Source organism: Myotis daubentonii, chromosome 14 (assembly GCF_963259705.1).
Source record: "Myotis daubentonii chromosome 14, mMyoDau2.1, whole genome shotgun sequence".
NCBI classification, from domain to species: domain Eukaryota; kingdom Metazoa; phylum Chordata; class Mammalia; order Chiroptera; family Vespertilionidae; genus Myotis; species Myotis daubentonii.
The window spans coordinates 31,723,563-31,738,302 of NC_081853.1; the positions used below are offsets into that span (position 1 = coordinate 31,723,563).

Here is a 14,740-nt window from a genome sequence, read left to right on the forward strand (position 1 = left end):
GAGAGTTTGTTCTCAGACCTCTGTGCACATGTTTTCATTTGGAAATTGCTGGGCTCAAGAGATGCCCTGGTGGTGAACAAAGTTGCCATTAGACCTCAATCAACTTGTATGACCTTCCCATGTGATCCAGCCACCTTCTTCCCCTTTGACAACCTTTCTGTGACCTCAACGATTTCCCACTACTACCACCCCCCCCCCCAAACCCATCCTAGACAATACAAAACCTCTGGCTACTTTTGAAAATGACCCTGTCACTACCATGTGAACTGCAGGGCTTCTCGGTGAAAGCTGAGCTCACCCCCCATGAATGCCGAGTGTTTAGCCTTCTTCCTGGTGATAGAGAACACCGCATGGTACCTGTTGGCTGCTGGTACTCCATCATGGCTGTCCTTCCCCGTTTCACTTACCAGGGACCCAATCATGCCCTTAGGCCATTGGTGCCAGAGCCATTATTATTTCTGAAATAATAAGATTCCCGGGCTAGCCCTCAAAGACCTTCTTAGAACAAAACGAAGCTGTTAGAATCTTTCATTTTTAACTAACACTTGTGTAGACTGTCACCCTCTTGCCTGATGTCTCACTGTTTCTGTCCTTCAATATTCCTGGACTTCTATTCTTCAGTCCTCACTGATTTCTGTTCTCTTCACAAATGCTGGTCAAGTATAATTTGTAGTCCTCACTTGATTTCAGCTATCCTCTGTGAAAGTCAGTGACCTAGCTCTACACATAACTTTGGGGAGAGCGGAAAGGGAGGTGGTAGGTGGGGGACGCATATGATTTTAGTATTGTGTGTCTATTTGGCATCTATGAGCTTCAGTGATCTTCAGATGATACAGTAAACATATGCTCTATAGATGCATTTACTCTCTACCTTTCATTCCTATCTTCAAGTATTACAGTGGGGGTGGGCACAGAAAGGTGGCTCATAATCTCTAAGACTTTACCACAGATTGCCTCCATTCCCATAACATCTGGTCAAGGAACATTAATTAAACATCTCCCAGAGTGTCTTGTGCACTATCCACCCACCTGAATCTTGGTGGCCATAGGTATGTCTGGCAAAGGCTTCCTCTCTGTGAGCCCAGTGGTAGGTTCCATCTCTTTAGCCTGGCTCACAGGGGCATAGGCCACTGACCACTGTAAAAAGTGTATTTTTAAGAAAGGATATGACTTAGCCTGGATGGTGTGGCTTAGTGGTTGAGTGTAGATCTATGAACCAGGAAGTTACAGTTCAATTCCCAGTCAGGGCACATGACCAGGTTGCACTCTCAATCCCAAGTAGTGGGCATGCAGGAGGCAGCTGATTGATGATTCTCATTATTGATGTTTCTACTTCTCTCCCTCTCTCTCTCCCTTCCTCTCTGAAATTAAAAATATATTTTAAAAAAAGAAAGGATATGACAGAATTAATCCTCTGCCAGATGATAAGGTGGTAGTGAAATTCAGAGGAAGGGGGTCTCATTAGCAGTGAGCATTCTCCCTAGGGAGCTCTTTTGAAGGGGTAAAGTCTCCTGGCACTAAAAGGCCAGTGAGGACAGATAGCTCTGTTAGACCAGCCTCTCCCATCCCTTCATTCCCAAGGGTGTGAGGATTCATTCCCCTCTTCCTGGGTAGCTCAAAACCTCAATGACTATCATTCCGAGTCCAGGACTTAACATCTATTGCCATTCATTCCAGGAAGCTAGGTTAGTGTCCTGCAGTGGTTCTCAAGTGTGGTCTCTGGACCAACAGCAGCAGTACCACCTGTCAACCTGTGAGAAGTGCACATTCTTGGTTTCCACTCCAGGTCTACTGAATCAGAAAACCCGAGGGTGGGGCTCCACGACCTGTGTTTTAACACACCCTCCAGGTGATGCTAATGCATGCTCAAGTATGAGGCCCACAGAGATAGTGGTTAAGGGTAAGGAGTCAGATTGCCTGAGTCAAAGCCTGACTCTGCTTCTGTGTGATCTAGGCAAGGTCTCTGTCTCTCAGTTTTCTCATCTGAAAATTGGAGGCACTACAGTATCTTCTAGGACTTCACATGCACACCATATTTTGGGGTGTGGGGTTGGGGAAGCCTAGCATGTGAAGCCGTGCTTGGCACCTACCTGGGGGTGTTGGGGGGATGTCAAGAGATTTGTCCTGCCCCTCCCATTAAGAGCTATGCTTGGAGGCCCTGGTCTTGGCTCTGCCAACCCTTCATGCTTTCCCCTTGTGCACTTTGGGTTCTTTCTCTCTTTTGTGGGGTTTTATGGTGAAATGAAACCAAAGGATGTGGCATGACCTTCACCTTGACCTTACTTTGTCTGCAGCCAGAGGTGAGCTGGCATTAGTGGAGGCTCAATGAGGATCTTGGGTTGAGGAGGCTGCCTGAGAAATTTGGTGATAAATTAAAATTCATTCCTGTGGAAAATTGAGAGTAGATTAGTTGAACTGCCTAGACTTGTAAGACATTTCACGGATTGAGGTCTTTGGGGGTAATTAGCAAACTGTGCATAGAATTGGCAAGCTATTACTTAGGGGAAATTGTCTTTTTTACACACTATGTGGCTGGATCGGGGACCCCTTGCAACCATATGTGAATCTTCTGAGACTGTTTTGACCATCTCCTCCTGTCCCCTGGGGGTTAAACACAAGGGTGATGCTTTAAGAAGGGGCTGCCCTGCTTTGGACCTGTACCCCTAGGCCTATGAGCCTCCTTAAAGGGGCTTCAGAAGGTAAGGATCTCCCCAAGTTCAAAGTTACCTAGAACTAGGGAAGAAGGCTTATCTCACCTTAAGTATATATTAACCTACGTGAGAACTATAGTCCTCTTAATTGCCTCACAACCCTCCCCTCCAAATGCATGTGCCCAGACACACCACAATAGTCTTTAGTGGCTCTTCCTAAATTGGCCTGGATGTGAACTTCTCAAATGCAGTGTGTGAACTGAAAGCAGGGCTGATCATGTCTTACTGGTGATTGTTTATGTTTATTTCCCAGTGACTTCTTAAAGGTGCATGTTTGAGACTTCAGAGCTGCATATTTATTTGGTTCTTCCTTTGGGTCACAACCTTGAGACTGATTTCAATAGATTCTGCTTCTCAGGAGTCACAGGATCCAGATGTGTACCCTCCCTTCCATTAGGGGGAAGAAAAATGTTTGTTAAGGATTCTCCCATCACTTGGGCACAGACCCCGTGGGGTCCAGGAACACATGCTCTGACACCATTCTATGTAAACCCAGACATGCTTCTGCTCATTTTAATTAGACAGATAAAATTAGCAAGGAGATTAAGGTAAAAGGAGAAATTAAAAATATTTAAATGTTAGGTGGAATTTACAAAAGTGAATCGAACAATGAGGTACAGAAGGAATGCAGAGAGACACAGACACACTTGAAACATTCCTCGGATGCCATACGGCTTAAGCCAGTCCATGGGTAAGGTAAGAAGACTCCTCCCTTGCCACCTCTTAAATTGCAGATTCCAGGATGTGGAAGAACATTCTCCAGACACACTTTCCTTCTCCTTCTCTTCAGATGTTACCAAGAATAATTAATCAGTCAGTATCATTCTAGAATGGCCCACACTGCATCCAATTCAAACCACTCACCTGTTTCCTGTCTGAATTTGCAAGCTCTTGAGAGTTTTCCCCCAATTTCATTTTATTTTTCTTCCTACCCTCTCCCCATTGAGCCAATAGGCCACCTGGGCCAATCAGAAAACCAAAACCAACAATACGTTCCTGCCCCTTCGAATTTTCCAGGCCAAGACTTCCTAGATCTTTGTTTGCATCTGTTACGAACAAGCACAGTCATCTTAGAACACAGACGTACATATGTGTGCTCATGCACACATGGAAACAGGTTTTCTTTTTTTTTCTTTTCCAATTTGTGGTTTCTTTTTCCTTTTTGCAGAAAATGCAAACAAAAGAAAAACAAGGTTTTCAATTGAAGGTACATCTCTTCTTCAATATGAAGACATTAATTGAATTGGTCGGATCCCCCATGCAGTGGTCAGCAAAGTCCTTTGGCAACTGACAGAACGACATCTGGAGACTCAGGAGCTGGGGTTGGTTTGAAGAAACTTCCCTACATGAGTCGTGAGCAAAGGGAAATGGATGTGGGAGAAGGGAGAGGACTCTTGGGGAGGAGTACAGAAGGAGAAAAGAAAAGAATGTCATTGGCGAGGAAGAAAATGGAACGCTGCTCTGTTTCTTCCCTCCACCTCCTTCCCTTCCTTCCTGTGGACAGATGACTCCAGCCCACTGAGGGGGGAGCTGAGTTCACTCTTGAAACCCTGATGCATATTCTTGTATCTTCACTTCTGCTGAACATCACCTCTTCATATTTTTATTATCTATTTCGTTTCCCACGGCATCATAAACATGCTTCTGTCACTGAGAAATGAAGGTTGACTATGAGGAGCAGGTCCAGTTTTTTCTTCACATATGTGACACATTTCTCAATGGAGAAGCCAATCTCTCCAGAACATTCCACAGTGTTCAACCTCTGGCTCCCCCTTGAGTCTGGTCCTTTTTCTTCCTCTCCTTCCCCCAGAAAATGAGAGTTCTCATGCCATTGCCGTTGGTGACTGACTCATCTGGACCCTCATAGAATGAATGCTGTTCAGGATCTTCTTCTGGTGACCTGCCAAGGTGACCCCTATTCTCAGGAGGTCTCTAGGAGGGGAAAACACAAAAGAAGGCACTTTAATGTTACAGCAGCTTTTCAGAGATCAAAATCCATCATAGAAAGCAAATAAAAGTGTTGAAGATCCAAGAAGTTGGGTAAGTAAGTGAAAATGTTTAAAATCCAAGTATCCCAAGTTTAAGAGTCTTTAGCAAATGCCTACCTGGATATTTCCTTACTGAACTTCACTCTCTCCATGGAGTAGACCTTGTCTCCAATGCTCCCTCCAATTTGGATAATCCTGGAAGGATCTGGAGCAGCCCCTTCATTGTGTCCATGACTCTAGGTAAACTAGAAGTTTCCTCTGTTTTTTGTTTTGTTTTGTTTTGTTTTGTTTTCAATACCCCCAGCACATGTTGTATGGGGCTTCAGGTATTCTGTGGCTTTCTGGCTAAATTAGTGATCACCTGCTGTGACTGAAAGGATGTGGGGCTTGCTTGGTTTTCTGATCCCCCCCCCTCCCAGTTTCCATTTTGTGCCTCTGTTTGAATTTTAATATCATACATTTTTAAGAAGGGTGATCTCAAAGGTTTAACTTTCAAATATCTGTCCAAGCAGGAATCCAAAGACTATGTTTAGGATAGGGATTTGGTATGGAATAATCTTTGAGCTATGAGTCTTAATATGAACAAGTTCATGGCTTATATTTGACTTTGGGGAGACCCATGCTTCTTTCCTTAATAATAATAACATGACAGTGCTTGAGTACTTTTCAAGTGTCATATACTAACTCATTCATACCTATGGAAGCATTTTGTAAAAATCGACAAACCATTTAAATTCAATGATAATACTTTAAGAGCAATCATTTCTCCTGTGCATCCTGTAGGGAAGGAAATAGGCAGTAGGCCAAGTGCTTTGCATGTGCTATTCCACTTGCCACAAACCAATGAGATGGGCACTATTATAGACATATTTATAGACAAGGCAACTATGGCTCAGAGAAGTTAAGTAACATGCTCTAGATCACACAGTGGGGGAGCATTCAGGGAGCTGGGGTTCAAATTCAAGACCACTGGGCCTCAGCTACCCTGCTGGGCTGCTCTCAAACTCTTCTAAGGTGCTACCTGTACTCCCCCCAAAGCTCTGGGTCTCCAGCACAGCAGCTCACTTTGTACACTGGGCACTTGACCCCCGAGGAGGACCCTGTGCTGGACCTCCACCCACTGTGCCGCTGCTTTCCTGATCCCCCTCCTTTCAGCAGGTGGTCAGTGCCCCACAGGCTGCAGCAGGTTTAGATGATTAAATTGCCCGTGTCTTTTTAGCAAACATGTAACATGTTTGGGAGGTGTACTTGAATTTTAAATTCACAAATTGTCCCGCAACCTATTTATTTAGTTGCTCATATTCTTTTTCCATCTTCTATCTCCCAGAAGATAAACTAAATTGCTGCAATAGTGTGTGGACATTTTTACTCTGAACTAAATTAAATTCCTTAATTTTAGGTTTCACTTTCCTTTGTTCTTTTCATGGTGGCTATTCTCGGACTCGGGAAATCATTCCCCTTGATTCCTTCTGTTTGTAGGTGATCAGGTGATGACTGCCCTCATTCTCATCTAGGGGAAGCAGGAGTAGCCTCGTCTTCATGAACACCCACTTCGGTCCCTGCACCCAGGCCCCCAATCATCTGCGCCATCCACTTTAATTCTGTGAGATTGGGAAGCTGGTTTTTCACCAGTCAATGCTTCTGTTTTATTTTTGGTGTCTGACAATAATTCATTATGTCAGGGACCATCTTTTTTAGGCATCAGCAGGAAATGAACCCAGGTTTAAAAAATGAAGTCTGAAGTTTAGTGGATCCAAGACTAGATGCTCATTCAAGTCACCTTCCTGGAGGAAGTGGAGGGGCCATCATTTCTGGCAAGAATGAACCTCAGAGAGGTGGAGCTGGACTCCAGGAAGATGGACTGCAAAGCAGGAGTGGGGGACCGAGGCCGAGTATTCAGAAGCCGTCGCTCTGGGGCTCAATTGCTGGGCGTAGGTGACCACTCCCTCCCATGGGACTCGGCCACTGGCCTGCCCTAGGAGGGTAGCCCCACAACGACCTCTGTGCCCAACACAAAACAGGTGATCAGTAAATGTTTCCAGCTGCTTGTGGACTGATCGATCCTCTACCATGGAAAATGTGTGTTACAGACCACCAAAACCAGTGCTGTCAGCACACGTTTTAGTCTGGGCAGCCAGTGAGGTCCCCTCTGGGTTATGTGTGTGTGTGCATGGGTGTGTATTCAAAATTTGACCGACTTTAGACCAACTTTAGTTCAGTGCATTATAGAATCTTGACTGCATTATAGAATCACTTGGACAGTTTTTAAAATCCCAATGAAGTTACAATATCAGGTATCAGTCCCTTTAAAGAGTCCCAGGTGATTCTAGTGTGCAGCAAAGTATGGGTGCTGCTGTGGCCCTGGGATGGACTGGGAGAAGGATATGGAGCTGGCAGTCAGGAACACAGGCATTAGGCCCGCTCTGCCACTCATGAGCTAGAATCTTCAGGAACTGATTTCACCCACTTTCTGAACCTGCTGAATGAAAGGGGTGGAACTACATAAATATTTCTCAAACTACAGTTCCACAAACCCTGCCTCTCAAAAATGTGGCTCCATGGTGTTGAATAATTTTAAATGGGTTTCTTTATTTCAGGATTTCTCATGGCCTTTACAGTGCTAATATGTGTCCTGAATCGCCAAGAGAGTGATAAAGTGTGCGGCATTTCCCAAATTTATTTGACCGGGGGACCTTTTTTCCAAGGAGAACCTATTAGCATTTCCCAGAACAGGTGCTACTCAGAACATTCCTGGTGAAATGATGGACTGCATGGATCTTTAAGACCCTTTCTGGCTCTCATTTTATCTGAATAATGTTGGGTTCTGTATCCCTCCAGAGTCCTTTGGGCGCTGCAGACTGGTTAGTGATTTGTGGGGGTGGAAATGTATGCTTATTTACAAGTGCTATGTAGGTACGAACAAGCCCCCCCACATCTGCAGCTGTTGCTGCGTCAGGGCCGTGCCTCTGCCTGCTATGTTGGTAAAGTGCTGGCTGGCTGTGTTCTTTCCATCTGGATGCTCCCTTTGATAGGCTGAGTTTAAAAACTTAAAGGGAGGAGCGACTCTTGGTGATTAGGTAAATAACATATGGCAATGACTGAATAACTCTCATTTGGGGCCTAGAACCATCTCAGTCTCACCACCCCACCTTCAGCCTTGCCTCCTTTTTTTTCCAAGGTGTGCCCCCACCAGGCCTGGTTCCATTCAGAGAGGAGATCTGGAGCTGAAGCCAGAAGTTAGGACTGGTACCAAGGACAATGGCAGGGAAGGAACCTTGACCCCCACCCACAGACTGGACAGAGACGATTCTCATCACTTACTCTGATGTCATCTGGGTGACCAGCTGGAGGGAGGTGAAGCCGGCGGTGAGGAAGCTGTCCCTGTACTGAACCATTTTGATGGCACTGAGCCAGTCATCCACGGTGGTAAAGGCCGTGAAGTCTGGGATAGAGCGGTCTAGCAGGGGCTGGGAAGGCCTGTGAGACAGAGAGGAGCAGGTGACTTCACAGCTGCAGCAGTGTGCGGAGAGCCACGCTCCGGGCAATGGCAGACTCCACGTGGGGCGGCACATGCTTGACAGTGGAGCCCTGTGCTGACCCTTCCTTCCAGGTTCCTGAGTTGACATGGCTTCTCAGGGCCAGGTGGCTAGTCCCTCTGCCTCTGGGCACTGCCACACATCAGTCAGCCCAGACAGGCTGATTGACCAGCATGCAGTATAAAGGGAAGGGAAGGCTCAGGACTCTCTTGTAAACTGAAATCTAAGAGCTTTTAAAAATATATACAGTTCACTGCCACCTCCCCAAATCTATTGTTAACATTTGGCTTTCTGGTTTTGTCCTCAGCTAATTGAAATAAATGGAAAAGAAGGGCCCACCACTGATCTTCCCTGGCACATTCTCAAAGCAGACACCCAGGTACCCAATCTGGAAACCAGGGTGCCTTCTTGACACATCTTCAGCACCAATGCCCAATCCTTTACCAAGTCAAAGATTTGACCTTCAAAATTGTTCAAACTCATCCACTTCTTTCCACACCATTCCCCTGACTTAAGACCCTACCTTCTCTGTCATGATTACTGTAGTGCTCTTTCTTCGTGCATGCTTGTTCCCCTCAACCTAAGTTCCACACTGTTGCCTGATGCTCTCTCTTACAAATGCAGATGTGATTATGTCAATAACCCTCACCTGTTCCTGATTCAAGTCAAACCCTCCAAGGCAGTGGTCGCCAACCTTTCGGACCTCACGGACCACCAGTTGGCGACCTCTGCTTTAAGTGATGCTCATTAATCTGAAAATCAAGCCCAGAATTCTTAGCAGGACCTAAAGACTCTGAGTGTCTGGCCCTCGCCCACCTCACCAGCATTAGCCACCAACCTGCCCCCTCACAAACTGTACTCTACACACTAGCCCTGTCCTTTCCACCCTCGGGCCTTTGCACATGCTGTACCCTGGCCCCTCTACTCCCATATTCCTTTCACTCTGTTAATGCATCCTGACAACAGAGGAAGGTAGATGTTCTCCAAGCATCAGGCACCTACCTCCCTGCCACACTGATCTTTGGGTGATTATTTAAATGACTCAAAGTTCCACGAGGGCGGGGACCATGTCAACCTTAGTCATTCTGTAGTGCCAGCAATGGACACAGTGCTTAACTCAATGAACTTTGGTTAAAAGGAATAATAAATGAGTTATCCCTGCAAATTGTACAACTGATAGTTGCTGGCAGTTATTCTATTCATTTGCTCATAACAAATCCCATTGCTTTGTATCTTTGTCCCCTCACAATCAGGGCCTTTGCTTGCTAATAGGTTGGCCAAGGTTCCAGGTCTGCAGCTCCACCTGCCTAACAGACTGGTATGGTTAACAGAAAGGATGCCTTCTGGAAACAGGATGGCCCAGAAGTGGGGCCTCACACCAAGCAGATCAGATATGCTCAACTGTTAGAGAACCCAGTGCCCAGCCCATCTAAAGCCAATGGGAGGTAGGGACCTAGACAGGTTTCTTAACATCTGTCTACACAGCAAGCATGTCAAACTCGCAGCCCACAATGAATATTTTTGCGGCCCAGCCAGTATAATGGTATGTAAGAAACGTTTTAATAAAAATTTTGTGACTTAATTTTTATAATATCCTGTTATACATAATTATTAATAACGAACTACAATGTTCGTTATTATGACTGATTACTATAATCGTGTGGCATTCATTTCCCTTACGCATCTTACGCGCAGGCACACCATTTCTCTCCACTAATACTAGCAGTGAATATTTTAGCAGCCGATTGCCATGTCATTAGTCTTGTACTGACTTGTTTGGTGTGCGCAACAGGAAATATTTCACTTTCAGAGAACAATAAAAATAGGTTTATTTGCATTACGCTTATTAATTTGTGTAGTTATTCAGTGTCTGGTAAGTTAATGTTCAAGAGAAAATATTAATTTTTATTAAAATGTTCTATTATCTTAACGATTACTCATTTATTTCAGCCCTTTGTATTCAGCATGTCTCTATCGAAATAAACCTATGTTCCTATGAAAATCGAAACTTTTGTTTTTTTTGTGGCCCACATAAACTTAAACCTTGCTTATTTGGCCCGTGTTAGCCTTTGAGTCTGACATGCTTGGTCTAGCCATGGTCGATCGGCAAACTCATTAGTCAACAGAGCCAAATATCAACAGTACAACGATTGAAATTTCTTTTGAGAGCCAAATTTTTTAAACTTAAACTATCTAGGTAGGTACATTGTTATTAACTTAATTAGGGTACTCCTAAGGCTTAGGAAGAGCCATACTCAAGGGGCCAAAGAGCCGCATGTGGCTCGTGAACCGCAGTTTGCCGACCACAGGTCTAGCCTATGCTGGAGGCAGGGAATATTTTAGAGAGAACCAAGAGAAAAAGGGAGAGAACAATTTTGGAACTTCTCCGATTAGTGGATAAGCTCAATCACCCTACCTTTGCTCTTAATGGACCAAAAGGCTAGCAGTGTTGCTACTGGCCTTGCCCCTGACCACGCACACCTAGTAACCCCTAGACTCACACGGCGGTGATGGTTGCCACAGTCTTGAGACTTGCTGGGTTCCGGATCATCTTGTCCAGGGTGTTGACAATCTCAGCAAAGCGGGGCCGGCTATTACGGTCCTTCTGCCAACAGTCCAGCATGAGCTGGTGTAGAGCAGCTGGGCAGTCCATGGGCGGGGGCAGCCGGTAGTCCTGCTCAATGGCATTGATGACCTGCAGGGACACACATGAGAACAGGTATGATTGGGTGATGAGCCATCAGCCAGTCATTCACAAATTAACCCCCAAGGATGGAGCCTGCCTGACCCAGGTGCCCTCATTCTATGCTCATGTACTTCCTACCATAATAAGATGTGATGTGTACTTGGCTTTTCTCCCTAGACTGTGGGCTCCTAGAAAGCTGGGACCACATCTTAATTGTCCCTTTGTATCCCTAGCACCAGTGCTGAGCCAGATGCACACTAGATCTCGGTAACTGTTTATTGAAGAATAATCTGGTTAATTGGCATGAACTTCTCTTTTTAAGAGGATACTGACCCAATTCTGCCTTGCTGGCAGCTAGTGGCGCCAGGGCAAATGAAACAATGGCACATGGGAAACCCAGTAAACCCACTATTTATAACAGACACCACCAAAACTTGTGGTGGCCTCTTCCTTTCACTGTTAAGCAAAGAACTGGAAGGAAGGAATCAGGACTTGATGGAGCCCTGACTCCATGCAAGGGGCTTTCTGATCATTTGCCTTCATTTTCAAGAGGCAGCAACTGGGATTGGGTTGAAGGATTTGGTTAAACAAATTGGTTCAGGACAATAAAAATGGTCAATTAACAAGGTGGTCCACAATCAATATCTCCAATCAGGTTTTGCAGACTCCAGAGGATAATTTTGTAAAGGTTTTAGGATCTTCATGTACTTTTGTCTGTTGTTCAGGTTATAGTAATTGTTTTTCACCCTTTACTTCTTAATTCCAATTCATTTAAATCAATTGTGTCTGGCCTGTGCTTTTTGTAATAGAAAAAAAAAATAATTGTAAATGACCCAGTGCTACACCTACGGATTTATTATGATATAACACAATGGAAAGTCTGGAATTCAATGCAGGCCTTCCAGTGATGTTGCAAAAATGTACCTATTTAAATGGAAATATACTCTTAGTATAATATTAGGCAAAAGAACAGGCTGCATAACTGCAGACATGGCATAATCTTGCTTTTGTAAAAAACTAAAACCAAACAAAAAAACAATAATTATACACACGCATAGAAAAGACCTTGGAAAGATATATACCACAGAGTTAATGGTGGTTGCCTCTGGGCAGATAGCAACATGAGTGCTCTTTGTGCTTTTCTTTTTGCTTGTTATTTTCTGTAATAATTATGCATTGATTTTATATTAAAATAAACAGTTAAAGCATCTTAAACAACAAAGGAAATAATTTGGGGTTCAGTGATTTTCATGTGTTTTTGCCTCTAAATAATGTCAGGTTCATTTTGACTGATTATGCTTGGGGATGTGAATTGGTCAGAAAGTGAATATTGTCAATCAGTTTCTATTTTTACAAATTTTATGCATAGTGTATCTATCAGACATGAGATGGGGCATGAGATAATATGATAACCTGAAGTCATTAGACATAATCAAGGTGTATTTTTCCTTGTATTCAATATGGCAGAAAACAAACAAGCATATAAACCATGCCAATATTATCACTACATAAAATTTAGTGATTGGAAACATTTACTTTTTTTTTTTTAAATGGGAACATTCACTTTTAAATTATGTTTCATCACCACCAAATTTTTCTTTGCCAAACTACTGTCAATTGAATTACCTGGCATCTTCATAAGAAGTCACTGTAGCCCCATTTTCCCCAGGAGGAAATGGAGGCAAACCTGGTGAGGTGAGTTGCTTGAGGGCACGCAGCTTGATGGCATGATAGGGCTGGGACTAAATCCCAGGAGTGTCTGATTTGGTGCCTGGATAACCTGAAGCCCACTTTTCCCAGGCCTCCGTGGGGCTGCCATTGTAACCTCGGCCTGGGAGCTGTTTGAAGTCCTCATAGCCAGAAGCAGGGGTACTGGGCTAAACCAAGTAGTCCGTGAGGATGAACTGCCGGGCAGCGTTCCCATCAGCCAGGCTCAGACACCAGCACCCTTCGCCAGCTCCTTTCAGACAGCAGCCAGATTGAGGGACCCTGTCACAGAGGCCCTCCTCACTGTGGAGCCAGTGGGATTCCCCACGGAATCGTCCCGCAAGCTCTGGGTTGCCTAAGCACAAGCTAGGTGGGGACAGCAGGAGGGGCTAGTCTCTAAATTCAACATCTCACAAGGCTAGTCCCCCCCCCACCCCCCTCCCCAAATCATCCACTTCAGGGCAGCTCATGTTCCCTTAAACAGCTGGTATCTCTGCTCAAATTATTTCATGCCAGAGCCCCAAATCCTAATTTTCCACACTGACAAGATTACTCTCCCGTCTGCCTTTAAAAGGAAGGAGCAGTGGAGTCAGGACCCGTGTGCAGAGGCACAGCTCCATGGTGTGAGCAGCCGGCCAAGCGCTCCTGGTGGAGCATCGAGAGACTGGACCCCACGTAGGCACTGACTCTCCTGCCGGAGCTGCAGGCTGAAGGCAGCTTAGCTGTTTTCCCCTTGTCTCCTCTGCAGGCTACCTCATGGGGTTTTGGGAAGACTGTCCTGGCCTTTGCTTTTATGTTTCCTCTGTTGGGCTCTTTCTTTTTAAGAAGAAATCAAAGAGCCGTTGCAGGTCTGCCAGGAAAGCAGGTGCAGGTGTTGTGTTGGTGAGGGGAGGGCAATATGATTAAGGGCACAGACCTTGGAGGCCTGGGTTCAAATCCTTGTTCCGTTTCTTACTAGTGTCAGACACCTGGCAAAGTCACATGACCTGAAACTGCACAGGAAGGGTTGTTAGAGATGAAATGACTCAGTGAGGTGGTGTATACGGAGCTCCGCAGTAGAAAGGATCCCTGTATTACATGGAGGCCGTGCTTTGTGCCAGGCCCATCCCAGTAGATGTCATCTCTGCAAAGAGGGTCACTGACCTGCTGCTAGACATTGGGAGGTCCAGAAAGACGGCATGTGAACCCCCTTTTATGCTCATGTTTGCAAAATGTGACTTGATTCCATTTGCTCTTCTAGATAATTACATTGTTATTACTCTGGGAGCATTGATGCTTCTTGTACTTATGGCAAAAAAGAAAATGCCTTTACCCTCCAACCCCCAAAGAAAAACTACCCTAGGTCATTAACTCATGTGTGGATAGCATTTGTCTCCTCGAATCTTTCATTGAAGTGCTATGCCTTTGGAGAATTTGATTCCCATTTTAAGGATCTGGATGTTTTCCAAATCTTCTGAGTGCATGTAACTTAGAATAAAATTAAAACATCAAGTCCAGGCCTCTAATGGGGCTTTGTGATCAATCTCTGTCATAGCTGCCTCGCTAGCAGGTGTGGAAACAGGGAGGAGACATAGAAACACCTGGCCATTGGATGGCTTCACACCAGTGACCACGTTTGAATTGTGTGGAAAGCGTGGCCCCGGAGTGAGGCATAGAGTACTGAGCAACACTGGAAACTGGAGTGAGTCCTGGGCTCCTCCCCTTGGTCTACAAGAGGATGAGATGAGTGGATGCTGAAAAGATTGGAGATTAGAATGAGATCAGATGGTGTTTCTAGAGAGGAGGAGCGTGAGGGTGTGGGCCAGGAGAGAACCAGTCTAGGCAGCTGTCACTTAAGCAGGCTGCGCCTCATTTTGAATGGTCTGCAGCAACGGTTTGGGCCATCCTGCAGGTCAGTGTAAGCCAAGGCGCTAAAGGGGCAGGGAGGGGAGAGCAGCTGCCTTTGTTTGCCTACACCCAGAGGTGGCAGGTCTGGGGGTTGGGTGGGGACAGGAGTATGTGGTGTGATCCCAGGCGCCGTGGGCACCTGCCGAAGTGACTGGCAACTCCTCTGGGAAATGAGCAGAGCCTTCGCTGCCCTGGAGTCCTCAGTGGAGGCTCCAGACTGCCCCC

At 45.4% G+C, this 14,740-nt stretch overlaps 1 protein-coding gene across 1 annotated transcript in view; it reads right to left on the reverse strand.

The window, feature by feature from the left end:
• Positions 1-3,191: 3,191 nt before the first annotated feature.
• Positions 3,192-14,740, reverse strand: part of EPHB1 (EPH receptor B1) — a 409,178-nt gene continuing 397,629 nt past the window's right edge. Inside the window, exons 14-16 of the mRNA XM_059663875.1 lie at positions 10,737-10,930; positions 8,021-8,176; positions 3,192-4,643 (exon numbers count right to left, since the gene is read on the reverse strand). Coding sequence (XP_059519858.1) covers positions 4,535-4,643; positions 8,021-8,176; positions 10,737-10,930 — 459 coding nt within the window. The 3' untranslated portion in view covers positions 3,192-4,534. The remainder of the gene's footprint in view (positions 4,644-8,020; positions 8,177-10,736; positions 10,931-14,740) is intronic.